At 31.1% G+C, this 15244-nt stretch overlaps 1 protein-coding gene across 1 annotated transcript in view; it reads right to left on the bottom strand.

Annotated features, from left to right (window-relative positions):
* The window catches only part of LOC127732418 (orexin receptor type 2-like), a 92063-nt gene that overhangs the window by 27416 nt on the left and 49403 nt on the right, over nucleotides 1–15244 (bottom strand). The window contains exons 2-3 of the mRNA XM_052241452.1: nucleotides 7457–7829; nucleotides 3817–3958 (exon numbers count right to left, since the gene is read on the bottom strand). Of these exons, the coding sequence (XP_052097412.1) occupies nucleotides 3817–3958; nucleotides 7457–7829 (515 nt within the window). The remainder of the gene's footprint in view (nucleotides 1–3816; nucleotides 3959–7456; nucleotides 7830–15244) is intronic.

Raw genomic sequence — 15244 nt, forward strand, 5'->3', positions numbered from 1 at the left:
TTCATCCTCACTTTAGAGTTAAATTCATGAAATTCTGTATTGATCGCATAAAAACTTGGCCAATGCGAAAAAGATCAATATTGGCCGAGGTATTCTGTATTAAACGAATCGACTTTGTTTAGTAACACATGCAGTTAGTTTTTTACCATATGAAGTCTAATAACAAAGTAGTTAATTAATAATATTTGTTACAATGCAATGGGCATGTATTTACTAGGATATGCGGGGATTTCCTATGTGTTTATATCATTATTTTGTGTGATTTTTAAAACGATATTTTTGAATATAAGTCCCAAGGAACTGTTAAAATAAAGGTTTATTTTGTTTTAAAAATATAGAGACAATGGCAACAGAATCAAGTAAAAATTGAATCCACTCAAGGTCTTTCTATTTAAGAGTTATCGTGTTTTATTCTTAACTTTTCAACAAACAAAAGCTTGTTATGTAACAAGACAAAAGACTGACAAACGTTTAGTTCGAACCACTGCCAAAATAAATTTCCTTTCTAAAATAATGATATATTTTTATTTCTTTATTCTCTTCTCGTATATTCTGTACATTTCTGTGCGGCGTATACCATCTATTTGACAAGAGCATTACATGAAACGCAGTTTTTGTTGACAAACTTGTTTGATTTTATAGTGATTAAGATTATAAAACAATGTTGACCGCTGTAACCTAATTTTTGACATTTTTACCTATTATGTCTAGTTGGTTTTGTTCACACATTGATGTCAATATAATGGAATTTTATGCGACTGTCATACAAGTGAGAGGTTTAGCTAGCTAAAAAAATAGGTTTAATCCACTATTTTCTACATAAGGAAATGCTTGTGCCAAGTCAGGAATATGACAGTTGTTTTCATAGGCGGATCCAGAGGGGACCCCCCCCCCCCCCCCACTTTTGTGGGAAAAATGTGGTTGATTATATAGGGAATCACTTAAGCATGACTGGAGCGGGTCCCCCTTATAAAAAGTTCTGGATCCGCCACGGGTTTTCCATTCGTTTGATTTTGCGATTTGATAGGGACTTTCCGTTTTGAATTTTCATTGGAGTTCGACATTTTTGTTATTTTATTTTTTAAGCAAATTTAACTGAAATTAATGTCCATTGCTTATAGGTTTTCAAAAAAAATAAGAAGTTTTTAAAAAAAGATAAAAAATGTATTGTAATTTTATTTGAAATTTATCTAAATTATCCAAAAAAAATAAAACACACTTTTTTTTTAGAAAGATAGTTTAGTTTGAAAAACGAAAGTATTAAAATCATTTTTAATCAAATGAATTTAAGAAAGAGCAATTTCTTTTACCAGAAAAAGTCATCTAAAGAATATAGAAAACTTCATTAGATTTCTAATATATGTTTTTTATTGACTTTTGTAACACGGATATATCACCAGATCTAATATTAATAACAGTAGAGCATAACTCTGAATTCAGACCACGTTTTTTAACACTCCATCAGAATATAGTTTCATGTTAAGTTAGATTGTCTTTTAATATTTTAAATTCATATTACACAATTAGGCCAGACAAATTTAGACCGATAAAGGCTTTAGTTATAAATATCATCGGCTAGAGGTGTGGGGAATAATTTTCATAAGATTTCATAGCCAAATCATTTAACATATATCATTTTGAACCAAGAATATAATTAATAAAACATAGTATCCATGATTCTGTATGCATTTGTTCTGGTTGTGTACAGGTTGAAAAATGACTTGCACGATTTGAAAACATACACTGTATAAACGGAATAAGCTTTGAATTAAAAAAGATCTAGAAATATTCATGTAATTCAAAATATGGTGCTATGTTCTGATGCCACATGTATGTTCTCAAAATGTTATATATGTTGCTATGTTCTAAAAAGGTTTATTGGAAGATACCAAGACCTTGTTGATAAATATTCCGTATCTACCTCACAAATAATACATGATGGTCTTGAAATCTTACCTATTTTGTCTGTTTGTTTTGATCACACATTGTTGTCAATATAATGGAATTCTATGCGACTGTCATACAAGTAAGAGGTTTAGCTAGCTATAAAACCAGGTTTAATCCACCAATTTTCTACATAAGGAAATGTCTGTACCAAGTCAGGAATATGACAGTTGTTTTCCATTCGGTAGGTGTGTTTGAGCTTTTGATTTTGACATTTTATAAAGGACTTTCCGTTTTGAATTTTCCTTGGAGTTGATATTTTTTTTTATTTTACTTTTTGCTATGTTATTGTCTTGAATGTTATCTTAGCTGTTTTAATACAGCCTAAACTACAAGGATAACAAATCATGTAGAACATACTGTTTTTGTTTACAGTATAAGCAATCAATATACTTGACCCTAATGGTACATCGTAATCACATAACCTTGAATTGCAACTTGTTTGAATGAAATATGTTCTTTTTGGTTCTTTCTCTTAAAGAAGACACAATGAGAGAAATTGTCAGGTTGATAAATTGACAAAATTAACTTGTCGCAGAATGGAAGCATATGTTTAGTGATAAATTGGTCTATGGTCAGTATCTATGATTGCATCTTTATATGAAAGGATGGGCGTAATTTATACCTAGGAATATAATGATGTCTGTGCAGGAGAACGTTACTTTATTGATATTATTTTTCAGACGCAGTCGGTTTAAGTTTTCGTCTGTAATTATATTATTTATCCTTGTATAGTTATCATTGTTTTTTCTTCTAAATTCTAAAACCTTTTTTCAAGTTGTTATGTGTTCCAATGTATATATTTTATTTTATTTTAATTTCACAGGCATTTGTTTCTGAAAAATTACGCTATATACCTTTACTAGTTAATTAAGGTATATATGTATATTTGCTAAGAGACAAGTGCGAGTGTTCAATTTTTAGAATTGTCATACGTTTGACGTCAAATTTAGGGCAATTTAATATGATAGAATAAAACATCAAACAATTCATTTGTTAAACATAACTATGCTCCCATCTAAAGGCGTCTGATATCGTTTTAAAGATTGTACTTGTTATTTCAGTCTATTTAATATACTTAGCTTTCCTCAGCTTAAGTATTAAACCAATTATCTTGATACTAATACACAATTACATTAGCAGACACTGATATCTTTATAACGGAACACAATAAGTCATTCATTTTAAATAAATGGTGATGACAAACAGGGGTCGAATAGTTAATATTTTATTTTTTTAAGACCTTTAGCATAATATCAAACGAGAGATATTGTATTTGACAAGGAATTTGAAACTTTAAAAGGAATGTATTCATACATTCCTGGCTTTCAAAAGTTAGGTTTGAAAGTTCCCGAAGAAAGCAAAACCAGAAAAGAGCTTCCGACGCAGGAAATTTATAGAGTATTATTCTCATTTACTAACGCTGGGTCGATACCAAGGGTTTTATAAGCTCAGTAGTCAGGGCTTCGGTACTGACATGATTTATAACATACTTTTCCTCGGTTAAAATTAATCATTATTATGAAACTAAGGTTTCTATCCTTTGGAAAATTTAACCTTTGATGAATTTGGCTGTTCTTTTATGTCTGGTTTTAGTCATTTAAATCCTCACGTTTGTACGTATTTAAACATTTCTCAATTTTATTTTGAAGCATTCCTAATGAAAGTAAATCAAGAAAAGCGCTTCGGGCGCACGTAACTTTTTCGCAAATTCAGAAAAAGTACAATAATTTGTATGAATAATATTTTTTTAGATTAAAGACTTAAAGCAACGTACCAAGGTTTAAGGATTTATGTTTTATAGAGGCATTTATCGTGATAGATTTAAAGGACAAAGTACAGTCCTTGTATTGCTATTGTTTATGGTCTTACCTCAAAACATGTATTAGATGAACAACAAAGAAACAGATAACAAACACTGCCACAATGGTAATTAACATTTTGGCTGCTCTTCTTCTCGACCTCATTTGCGACTCAGGTCCAGATTTTGTGGCGAATTTTCCTGGTCGTTGATCTGTAGAAATATAAATAAATTGTCATTAACTAGAATTGATATGGTTTAACAGCATTTAGAATTGTAGGAAAAATAGATTAAACTGTCAGTGTATCCAAAATGAAAGTTTATTTTCTTAATTTGTGCAAAATTACATTGACAGTCTTCACAAGTATGTGTCGCATATTAATGACATTCTCAGTTAATAGCTGTATTAGACGAGGATTTAATTTCCATTTCACCACTATGAGATGTCTCAGTTTGTTCCTTATACGGTACTTCTCTAATCATTTATAATAACATTTCTAAATTAAGTATCAATAATTTTATTACAAAGCAAATTTTTTTTTTGTATCAATAAAAAGGTCAATCCAAAAAGTAAATTACAAAAATACCGAACCGAATAAGGAAAATTCAAAACGGAAAGTCCCTTATCGAATGGCAAAATCATAAGCTCAAACACATCAAACGAATGGAAACAAATGTCATAGAACCAGGTTCAACCCACCATTTTTCTTAAAATGTCCTGTACAAAGTCAGGAATATGGCAGTTGTTATCAAATAGTTCGTTTTTATGTATGTTGGCGTTTGTTTTTGTTGCACTTCAGTGTTCCTATTGTTCCTTTGTTTTCCTCTTATAGTTGATGTGTTTCCCTCGGTTTTAGTTTGTAGCCCGGATTTGTTTTCTCTCAATCCATTTATGACTTTTGAACACCGGTATACTACTGTTGTCTTTATTTATTCATATTCCTGACTTGGTACAGGCATTTCCTTATATATAAAATGGTGGATTAAACCTGGTTTTATAGCTAGGTATCCAATTTATTCTATTAAAAATAATGTTAATATTAAGAAATTATTAACGCCGTCTTATCTGAATAGTTTCAGAATAACTTCTGAAAGTGCAAGCATTCAAAACAAACCAACAAATTTGTAGAAAAAACAATTATTCATTATAAAAAAAGACATATTTTGTTTTCATTTGTCAAATGATTTACAATTCTTTTGCGTTCCCAAACTCTTTACTTTCATTGTACTTGATAAGGCTTAAGCAAGATATCGATTAGCTCCTAATTCTACAACACATGTTACTTTTTATCATTCATTAAATTTATCAACGAAAGCTTTATAATGTCGGTAACTAGGTCGATGTATAAATCACAAATTGTACATAATTTTTTTTTATAATTGTAAAACATATCGTTTTGAATGTTATGGTTTTAAAGATCCAAGTATGCATTCGCATTAATGTTTCTGCACCAGATGTGCATTTCCTCAATTAATGTATCTTCCGTGATGCTTGGGCCCAAACTATATGCAAATCCACCACCGCTAGACACATCATGAAGCTGATAAAACCAAAACGGACATACAGTAAAATCAAACCTGGACATAGCTATGCATAAGTTGGATACATTACCAAAATAGGTATTGAATTTTAAAGCTTTACAATGCGGGGCACGAACACATGAGTATGTTATGATATAAACTTTAGATATACGAGAAGTTGAAAATTTGCTCTCCATATGCTTTATTAATCTCTCCCATGCACATTCGATTACTTATCCACGATAGAGAGTAAACAGTGGCTTTTGTTACTTCCCAAAAGGTTGCATTATAGCATCAAAATTGTAAACTATTGTTATAATGGTGTAACAAAGAAACTTGAGATAACCGGAAAATGATTTCTCTATTAGAACTGATCACTAGTTGTTAAACATTAGTATCAATAAGTGATACCTTTTAGCGGGGGACGGACAGGAGTCAGGTTTAATCCACGCATCTATACTGTATTCTCATCAAATAGTGAACTCATTTATTTTATTACTTAAAATACAAATAATTACACCATTACTAACACAGTTCTATATTAATATTCTTGTAATGGTTAGAAAATACAACTAATAACACCATTACAAACTTAATCCCAATTTCATATTGTATTTTTAGAAATTTACCTGTGACGTCACTTTTTATGGCGTTGATACATTTGTGTGACGTACAGTTCATTATTCGATTGTGCTGTATTTGTGCTCTGTCGTAAATTAATTTAAGGTGTTCGTTGTTATTCTGTGGTTTACATGTTGAAATGGACTATTATGTTATTTATTTATGTATTTCTCTGTCCTGAATGTTCTTGCATTTATTTGTACTTAATTCCTGTCACGTAATGTTGTCATTTTAGCGGTATTTGTAACATTGCTATATAAGCGGGAGGTTTGACTAGCCATAAAACCAGGTTCAACCCACCATTTATTCTTACAATGTCCTGTACCAAGTCAGGAGTATGGCAATTGTTATCACATAGTCCGTTTGGCAAGTTCAATTTCAAAACTTTGCGAAGCAAAAGAATATGATGTTTGAAGATAAACGAATAATTGGTGTAATGTGATATCATTTTTCATCATTAATCGGTTACATATATAGTAAAAATGAAGTATACATATAACTGACATATGGAAGTAGGATCTTACAAGTTCCATTTATGAAAATAAAACAAAATTTCTTTATGGATTTTATACATTTACTTTTATATTTAAAATGAACAGGCCTAAAGAAAAAGAATACATCCAGATATCCTCTTCCCGCCATGCATGTTGTCATTGATATGTATATTTTTAACTATATGAACAAGGTTTGGACTAGGGCTTTTCAACTATATGTAATGTATACAGATGTTTTTGTAAACAGTGGTTGTCAAAATATAGGATAGCACCTTTTGCAAAATTTTGATATGGTTTTTTTAGATTTACTAGAAATTCTTTGCATTACACGAATGTTTTTGTGAAACTATAAAAGTAATTATCGTATAAATAATTTATTAGAACTTGCACGTACTAACTTATAAATTGGATAATATAAAAATACGGAGATGAGGTATGATTGCCAATAAAACAACTAGCCACCAAAGTTCAAATAAAGTGGATGTAAGCAATTATAGGCAACCGTACGGCCTTCAACAATGAGTAAAAACCAAACCGTATAGTCGGCTATAAAAGGCCCCGACATGAAAAATATGAAAGAATTACATTGAGAAAAGTAACGGCCTAATTTATAACAAAACAATTAACGAAAAACAAACATGACAGACATGAATCAACGACAACCACTGAACTACAGGTTCCTGACTTGGGACATGCACATAAAGAATGTGGTGGGGTTGAACATGTTTGTGAGCGTCGAACCATCCCTCTAACCTGGGAATGTGGTGTAACAGCACAACATATGAACAAACTATAAAAATCAGTTGAAAAAGGCTTAACTCATCAGATCGATACAAAGCAGAAAAAACATCAAACATAAACACAAACCGTACGTGGCAGGGTATTTATCAATCCCTCATCCCTAACAACAAAAAAGACACTTAGTACAGATCTGAGAGTACTTGCAGTTACTGACAGCTAGTTCAAAGCCAATAACAACTAATAAAAAAAAAATATGTATCTAAGACTAAAATATCAATCAGTACTCATCGAACAGCCATAAACATAATGATTATTAAGGAATATAATACTTTACCTTCTTCTGACACTCCTGGTAATTCATTCTTCCACAGATGTCGGGAAATAACAGAGTACGTAAACGTCATGATCAGAACCGGTAATACATATAACATTGTTATCTTCAACATATTATAGCCCAAATAATGGTCCTCATCCATTTCAATTTTACAAAATGTCAATAACGACGTCATAGACTCCGGAAATGTGTGGTTTTCAGTCATATATACAATATGAGGTATTGATATTAGACAACTAACACACCATATAATAACTAGGATACAACTTATAGTCTTTGAAGCAGGTTTAACTTTCCAGAACTGACATATAGCGAAGTATCTCTCAACAGATATAGCACTAAGCGTTAATACGGATACAGAAACAGATGTAGTCTGAAAATTATAAAATAAATCATATTAGTTATTACAGGTACATAATTTGAAAAAAAACTAATTTATGTGATTTTCATAGATATCTTAAAATAAGGTAGTGTAAAATGTAAAGGGCAAAACCATTCAACGGTACGACTCTATACATGTTCTCAGGTCTTATATATTAGCAATCAGTGGCAACTTTGAAGAAATCAAGACGACACCAGTAACAATCTAGGAATAAAAATCATAGTCTTGACTTTTTATTGCTACTTAAAACGCCATTTAAACCTGCGCTTTGTATGAAAAAACGGTTTTAACAAAAATTTCGAACTCCATGGTAAATAAATATAGGGAAAGCCCATAAAAACTGACAAAATTAAACACTCAACTATGTCAACCAAAGGAACGTCATTAACAAAGGAGCAAACCACAAAAAAACAAAATGTTAGTTACAAAGTAATAACATGAGCTATTCATAATCAACTAAAGAAAAATAAACTCCAATGGAAATTAAAAAAGGGGGAAGTCCATAAAACCTAACAAAATCAAACACTCGACTATATCAACCAACGGAACGCCATTTATGAATCATACACTCGAAAGCCTCTCTAAACAAAGGAGCAAAACACCAAAAAAAATGAAAGTTACAAAGTAATATCATGAGCTACTCATATTCAACGAAAGAAAAATAAACTTTAAAGGGTAGCTAAGTATGATATTAACTTAAGCAATGTCCCATTATATAATCATCCCGCCGTAACAATTTGCACAACCAAAGAGGCGTACCCCGAGGCAGGATCTAACTTCTAGATTATAATAGTCAAACCAAAAATTACGTGGAAGGCCATGATTAATTTCAGTAACAAAGTGAACAAATATGAATAATTATCGACCATTAAGGTAGTCTGTCAAATATTTCATGTTAATACAAATAGACACCAGGTTTGTCATAAAAATAATCAAACTCAAAAAGTAGAGGGAAAATGAAAGACCATCTATAGAGTAAAACGTATTTTTTGTATAAGAATATTAATCTAAAGAACAACAGTTCGTGCATTATATATGTAGTATTCATATTCTAACTATCCGCTTCTTTTTTTGTGGATTGTATGTTATTTGATGGAAATTGATGCCATTTGTGATTCATATATATGTCTTGTTGTGTTTTATAATGTGTATTATAAATTTGTTTAAAGGTTATCGTACCTGACAGTTACTATGATGGTAAAATTGAGAATGGAAACGGAGAATGTGTCAAAAAAAAAGTAAAATCACAAAAATACTGAACTCCGAGGAAAATTCAAAAAGGAAAGTCCCTAATCAAATGGCAAAATCAAAATCTCAAACGAATGGATAACAACTGTCATATTCCTGACTTGGTACAGACATTTTCTTATGTAAAAAATGGTTTATTGAACCAGGTTTTAAAACTAGCTAAACCTCTCACTTGCATGACAGTCGCATCAAATTCCATTATATTGACAAAATTAACGATGTGTGAACAAAACAAACAAAAACAATAGGTAAAAATGTCACAAATAGGGGTAAATAGTCTAAATCGGTAGGTCACATTCGTGAAAAGGGAACGGGATTGTAGTTACGACATAGGAAAATATCCGATATCATCTGTGAAACGGATATTCCATAACGGTCAACCAACTCGTGATGGCGTCCGTAAAATTTACAAAGTGATGATTTCAGCTTCACCATTTGGAACTCTTGGTTTAAAAATGAAAATTCACACACAATTGGGAAGCTGACATCATCTCTTTTGTCGTAAAGTTTTGTTTTCAACCGACCCTCATAGTCAAAAGCTCAAACACATCAAACGAATGGATAACAACTGTTATATTCTTGACTTGGTACAGGCATTTTCTTATGTAGAAAATGGTGGATTGAACCTGGTTTTATAGCTAGCTGAACCTCTCACTTGTATGACAGTCGCATGAAATTCCATTATATTGACAACGATGAGTGAACAAAACAAACAGACACAATAGGTAAAAATGTCAAAAATAGGGATACAGCAGTCAACATTGTGTTATCATCCTAATCACTATAAAAACAAACAAATGTAACGAAGAAGCACAAAAAGGCATACATCAAATTTAATATCTTCATTTTGCTTTTATATTATACGATTTTATTTATCTATATAAGTCCACCCATAAAAGATGGAAGGTTTTAAGTACCGGCGTTAAAATCGCGAGTTTGAAATTCGCACAGGTAGACATAAAATAATTTTGTCGTTCAAAGTATGACGGGATACATAAGTACAGAGTCACGTAAAATAGATATCACAAAAAACAGACTTAACAGTAAAATTAATATTAATAAATAAAATAATATTGTGGTTCAAAGTATGACGGGGTATATTAGTACAGAGTAACGTCAAATGTATATCACAAAAAACAGACTTAACAGTAAAAGTAATATTAATAAATAAAATAATTTTGTCGTTCAAAGTATTCAAAGAGACAACAACCCGACCAAAGAGCAGAAAAAAATGTAGAAATGAAGACAAAATTTATTATTAACAAAGAACAATGGTTAACGGTAACAACTCTTATTACAATATGGAATGATAGATGGAATTTTAGCAGTGCTTGAACGAAAATACGAACAACTGTAACTCATATTTGACCGCAATCATACATAAATACATATACTAGTTTACAGTTTGTCAAGTAACATAATCCATTACTAAGTGTTTATAGACTTCAAAACTAAGTCACTCAAATTTATATGTACTAAAGATTAGTCATGTAGTAAAAAATTCGTATTCCCAGGAAAATCGCGTAGGTTGCACTTTGTAAATACAGCTGTTTCACAAATCACGCCTCTTTTGATGAGATATATAATATTTATAGATATTTTGTTTCGTTCATCTTCTAGTTCCCAGATATGATTTCTATGTTTCATTTCACAGAGACACAACTTTGGAATTTTACCAGAATAGATACTCAGGGATAGCGGCCAAATTGAATTCTGAGGAAGACCCAAAATGAAGGCAGGGGTTGTACATACTTTTACTATAAGTTTAAACTCTTAGAAGTTTGAGGCTTAAACATGTTGAAAATTTGCGGCACATCCCTATGTTTTGACCTTTGAAAAAAAAATAGTAGTGCATATGCATTCTCCATTCTAGGATATATTATTTTACGAAACTTCACAGTAAGAGTGGCACAGTTTTAGCCGTAAAACGAGTTCCTATGGGAAATTGCATTGTCTATATTTACAGAAGTGCAACCTGTAGGTATAAATAATGCATGTAAAAGGTAATTGATATTCGATAAAATTAATACTGCTTTATGTTCTTGCATGTGTATTTGTAAATTATAAATTTAAAAGTGTTGTGAAACGGTAACCGAACACAGGAAGTGAATATCTGCATTTTATAGATTTCACATCAAATATCATTATCAGTAGAAATTGTATTGATTTGGTCAAGAAGGAAATGATGAACGTATAATAAACCACTTGATAAACAATTACTCAACATTAACGAATCTGAAGACAAATTACTTGTAGTAACAGGTATTATTAACCAATCCTCTCATTAGAACAATATGTCTTAGTGTCTTTCTGCTGTAACATCTATAACGACATACCTTGATCTATACGATTGTTAAACTTTGTTGCTTCATTACGTATGTATCGATATCTTATACAACTGAACTAAGTGAAGCATATGTTGAATGAACTTTGATTGGCACTTCCTTAAAATAACACTATAATAATAATAATGGAAAGGGACAGTAAAGAAATCCTAGAGGTTTTCTTACATAATTTTATTATTCTGGTAAAGTATTAGATTTGTTAATGGGTTTGGGCACTTTTTCATATTTTCTCAAAATCAGTTGTCAGAGTACAAAAAGACATCAAGAAGATATACTATTGATTTTATTTATTACTGTTTGTTTTGAGGTTTAACCAGTAACATTTAAAAAAAAATCAATAGTATATAAACTGCAATCTGATAAAAAAGTATATAAACTGCAATCTGATAAGAAAAATAGTGCTTACTGAACATCTGAATGATACTTTTTGAAAGATTGATAATATTTTTTTTTATTTTCGAATAAAAGGGGTAAAAAAGGTTAACTTATCATACCTTCTCCTTTCTGACTTAGTTCTACAGACATGCGCTCTTGTGTAAAGTAGGCAAATATGCGATGGATAGTATCAAGATTGACAAAACAGTAAATAAAAGTACAAAGACACGATCGTGGATTATGGAAGAAAAGAACACAATGGTCTAAAAGGTAGAAACAACACTGCTGTACTAACCAGCGATAACAGTCACAGTACCTTCTAACGTTTTATAAAGTAATATTTGTATTATTTGAGGCTTCAGTTCAATCACTCATCGTAAGTTTGTTTATTAATTATTAAATAGGGAGTCTATGACGGAAATGGAGCATCCATCTTTCCATACTCGAGCAATAACGTTTTTTAAAAATTAATTCGCAACCCAAGAGTAAAAATTACTTTCAATCAAACCCAAATACCAATGTATTAATGTGATAGGATATATGTTACATTTATTTACTGTAATATAGTGTATCGTTAGTTCCTTATACTATTTCTCAATCAAGATATATTATGGAAGAATTAAAGTGACATTTCCTATTCTATATGGAATGGACTTTTTGATATTTTTCTGATAAATGAATTATGCCTCATTACTCGTAGAAAAGCTTGTAGTAATAACTTCATTAGTTTTACAATTTTGATGATACTGTATTCCCTTGTGTCGGTGAGTGTTTGTCAGAGTGTATGACAAAATCAGTTTCATGGTTAACACGAATGTTCTGTTAGCTCATTACTGCAATTTAATGTCCAAAGCGTATTTTAGAAATCATAATAGTATATCAGTTGAAGGTCAAATAGTAAATGATTTGTTTTACGTCCACCTTGACATAACGTGATTACTTCCCTTTATCAACATATATGAGTTACATTTATGACACATGCTGACAACAATATTTGTCGAAAAAAATTGTTTTCACTGAACTGATGTTGAGAACTATCAAGTTCATTAACGTCAGAATCTTCATACAATTTGAAAATACAAAGTTAATCAAAAACAAGAAAGATAGTTTTCCCGTTTTTAATACCAAACTGTTTACTACAGTCAATCACTCCTTACTTTAATTCAAAAATACTCTCTTTGATTGACAAGTCACTCCGACTTTGTCGGCAGCTTGAGTTAATGTTGAATCAAAATAACAACAAAGATATTGACAGTCTAAAATATGCTATTTTTATAAAACAAATGCATAAATAAACAATTAATAAGACGTCTGTTACCATTATAAAATATCAGTATTCTACAGGGGGCAAAAGTTATAGACTTGGTGGCGAGATCAAGTCCGTCGAGAGTTGCCATTCAATAAATATTCAAAGGACATATGTACATTTGCAACCTTCTTGTCATAATGAAACCAAATATTCTGTAGCGACAACATCAAGATATCGGTAATATAAGGTAAACATGGAAAAGAAGAAAACAATCGCAATCACATATCTTACACTATTAGATAGTGTTAATATTCTAAACACAATGGGCTCAGTTTTAGAATTAAAGAACATATTTGGTGTTTAGAATTTTAAAATGAAAATTAGGAAATGTCAGCTAAGTTGTCAACTATCAGTAATGACCCACTGACAAGGATGTGAAAAATTATACGTCACTGTACCATGGTCTTCAACAATGAGTTAAAACCATACCGAAATGTAAGCTTTGATCTTCCCGTTATGACAAACTTGGATAGAATTCTAAAGAGCAAATAAACGTCTATATTTATACTACAACATAAACTAAAAATGAAACATGGCATACAGGAAATAACGACACTGGGTTACAGATGGCTTCGGACAGGCAACAAAGATGTTAAACATATTAAGAAGTTGTGTAAAATGTTTGCAGATAATGGTTAAGTCAAACATTAGTGAAAATAGTGTTTACAAGGTATACATAAATAACACAAATGTCATAATGAACTTCATTTAAACAGTTAAAGTGTCAGATTTTATACTGTACTCACAGTCAAACTTTAGTGAAAATAGTGTTTACAAGTTAACATAATTGCAGACCTGTTTCTGTATTGTTATGCTTTACAATTTATGATTAAAATCTGCAAAGACCCATCGAAACAACATCTGATACAAAAATTTAATAACACTTTTAGATATTTGGATGATATATTGGCTAAAGAGATTTATCCTACTGAACTGACTTTAAATAAGGCTAATACTAACAATGAACACTGCCCATTTCTGGATCTTGATATCTATATCTTTAACGGGAAACTTAATACCAAAATTTACGAAAAAAAAGATGATTTTTCATTCCTATTGTTAATTATCCATTTTAGATGGTGACGTTCCTTTGTCACCATCGTATGGTGTTTATATATCTCAACCTGTTCGATTCGCTCGTGTATGTAACAACGTATTTGATTTCAACGAAAGAAATCTCTGTATAACTGAAAAATTATTACACAAGGGTTTTCGATATCACAAACTGGTCAAAACATTTACTAAATTTTATCATCGGTACAAGGACATCATTCGTAAATATAAATCAACATGCAGACATCTTATACGTTAAGGTATTTCACATCCAATCTTTTATGGTAATATTCTATACAGAGCACAAAAATGTCGTCATTCTCCCCAAAAGCTAACTACACCTTTAAACAGACTTATTCAGAAGAAATATAGTTACGATATTGTTGTCAGGTCATTGAAGATGGCATATTTTGGAATTAATATTGATTCACTCACAGCGTCTTTGCATCGGAAATAAACACATTTATTCTAAAACCAGTTGTTGGCATGATACGGGTTATGTTCTCATATATTTTATGATGGTATGATACTAAATCCCTAGGGAGGGATTGTGCTTGATTTTCATATGATGAAGACATAATCTTTCAATCAGTTTAATTGAGGTCTGGAGCTGGAATGTCAGTAACTGCTAGTAGTACTTTGTAAATTTATGTATCATTGTCATGTAGCTTAGTTTCTTCTGTTACCTATTCTGACATCGGACTCCAGACTTCTTTTACACTAAATTGTACTGTGCGTATTGTTGTGTGTTTGTTTATTCTACACTGTCTACAGGTATAGGGGAGGGTTGAGATCTCACAAAATATGTTTTACCCTGCCGCATTTTTGCGCCTATCCCAAGTCAAGAGCCTCTGGCCTTTGTTAGTCTTGTATGTTTTTTTTTTATTTTATGTAATTTTTATGTTTCGGAGATTAATGTGACGTTCATACCTGATTTGTACTGGGATTGTGTAATCTTAAGTTTTTCTGTGTTATGTTTTCAAAGATACCAACATTTAATTTAGTACGATAGACGTACGTTCTATATACATAAGACTCAACAGTGGGAAGGCCATTTCAATTACGAAAATGAAGCG

The sequence above is a fragment of the Mytilus californianus genome, unplaced genomic scaffold, assembly GCF_021869535.1.
Source record: "Mytilus californianus isolate M0D057914Y unplaced genomic scaffold, xbMytCali1.0.p SCAF_1, whole genome shotgun sequence".
Lineage (NCBI taxonomy): Eukaryota > Metazoa > Mollusca > Bivalvia > Mytilida > Mytilidae > Mytilus > Mytilus californianus.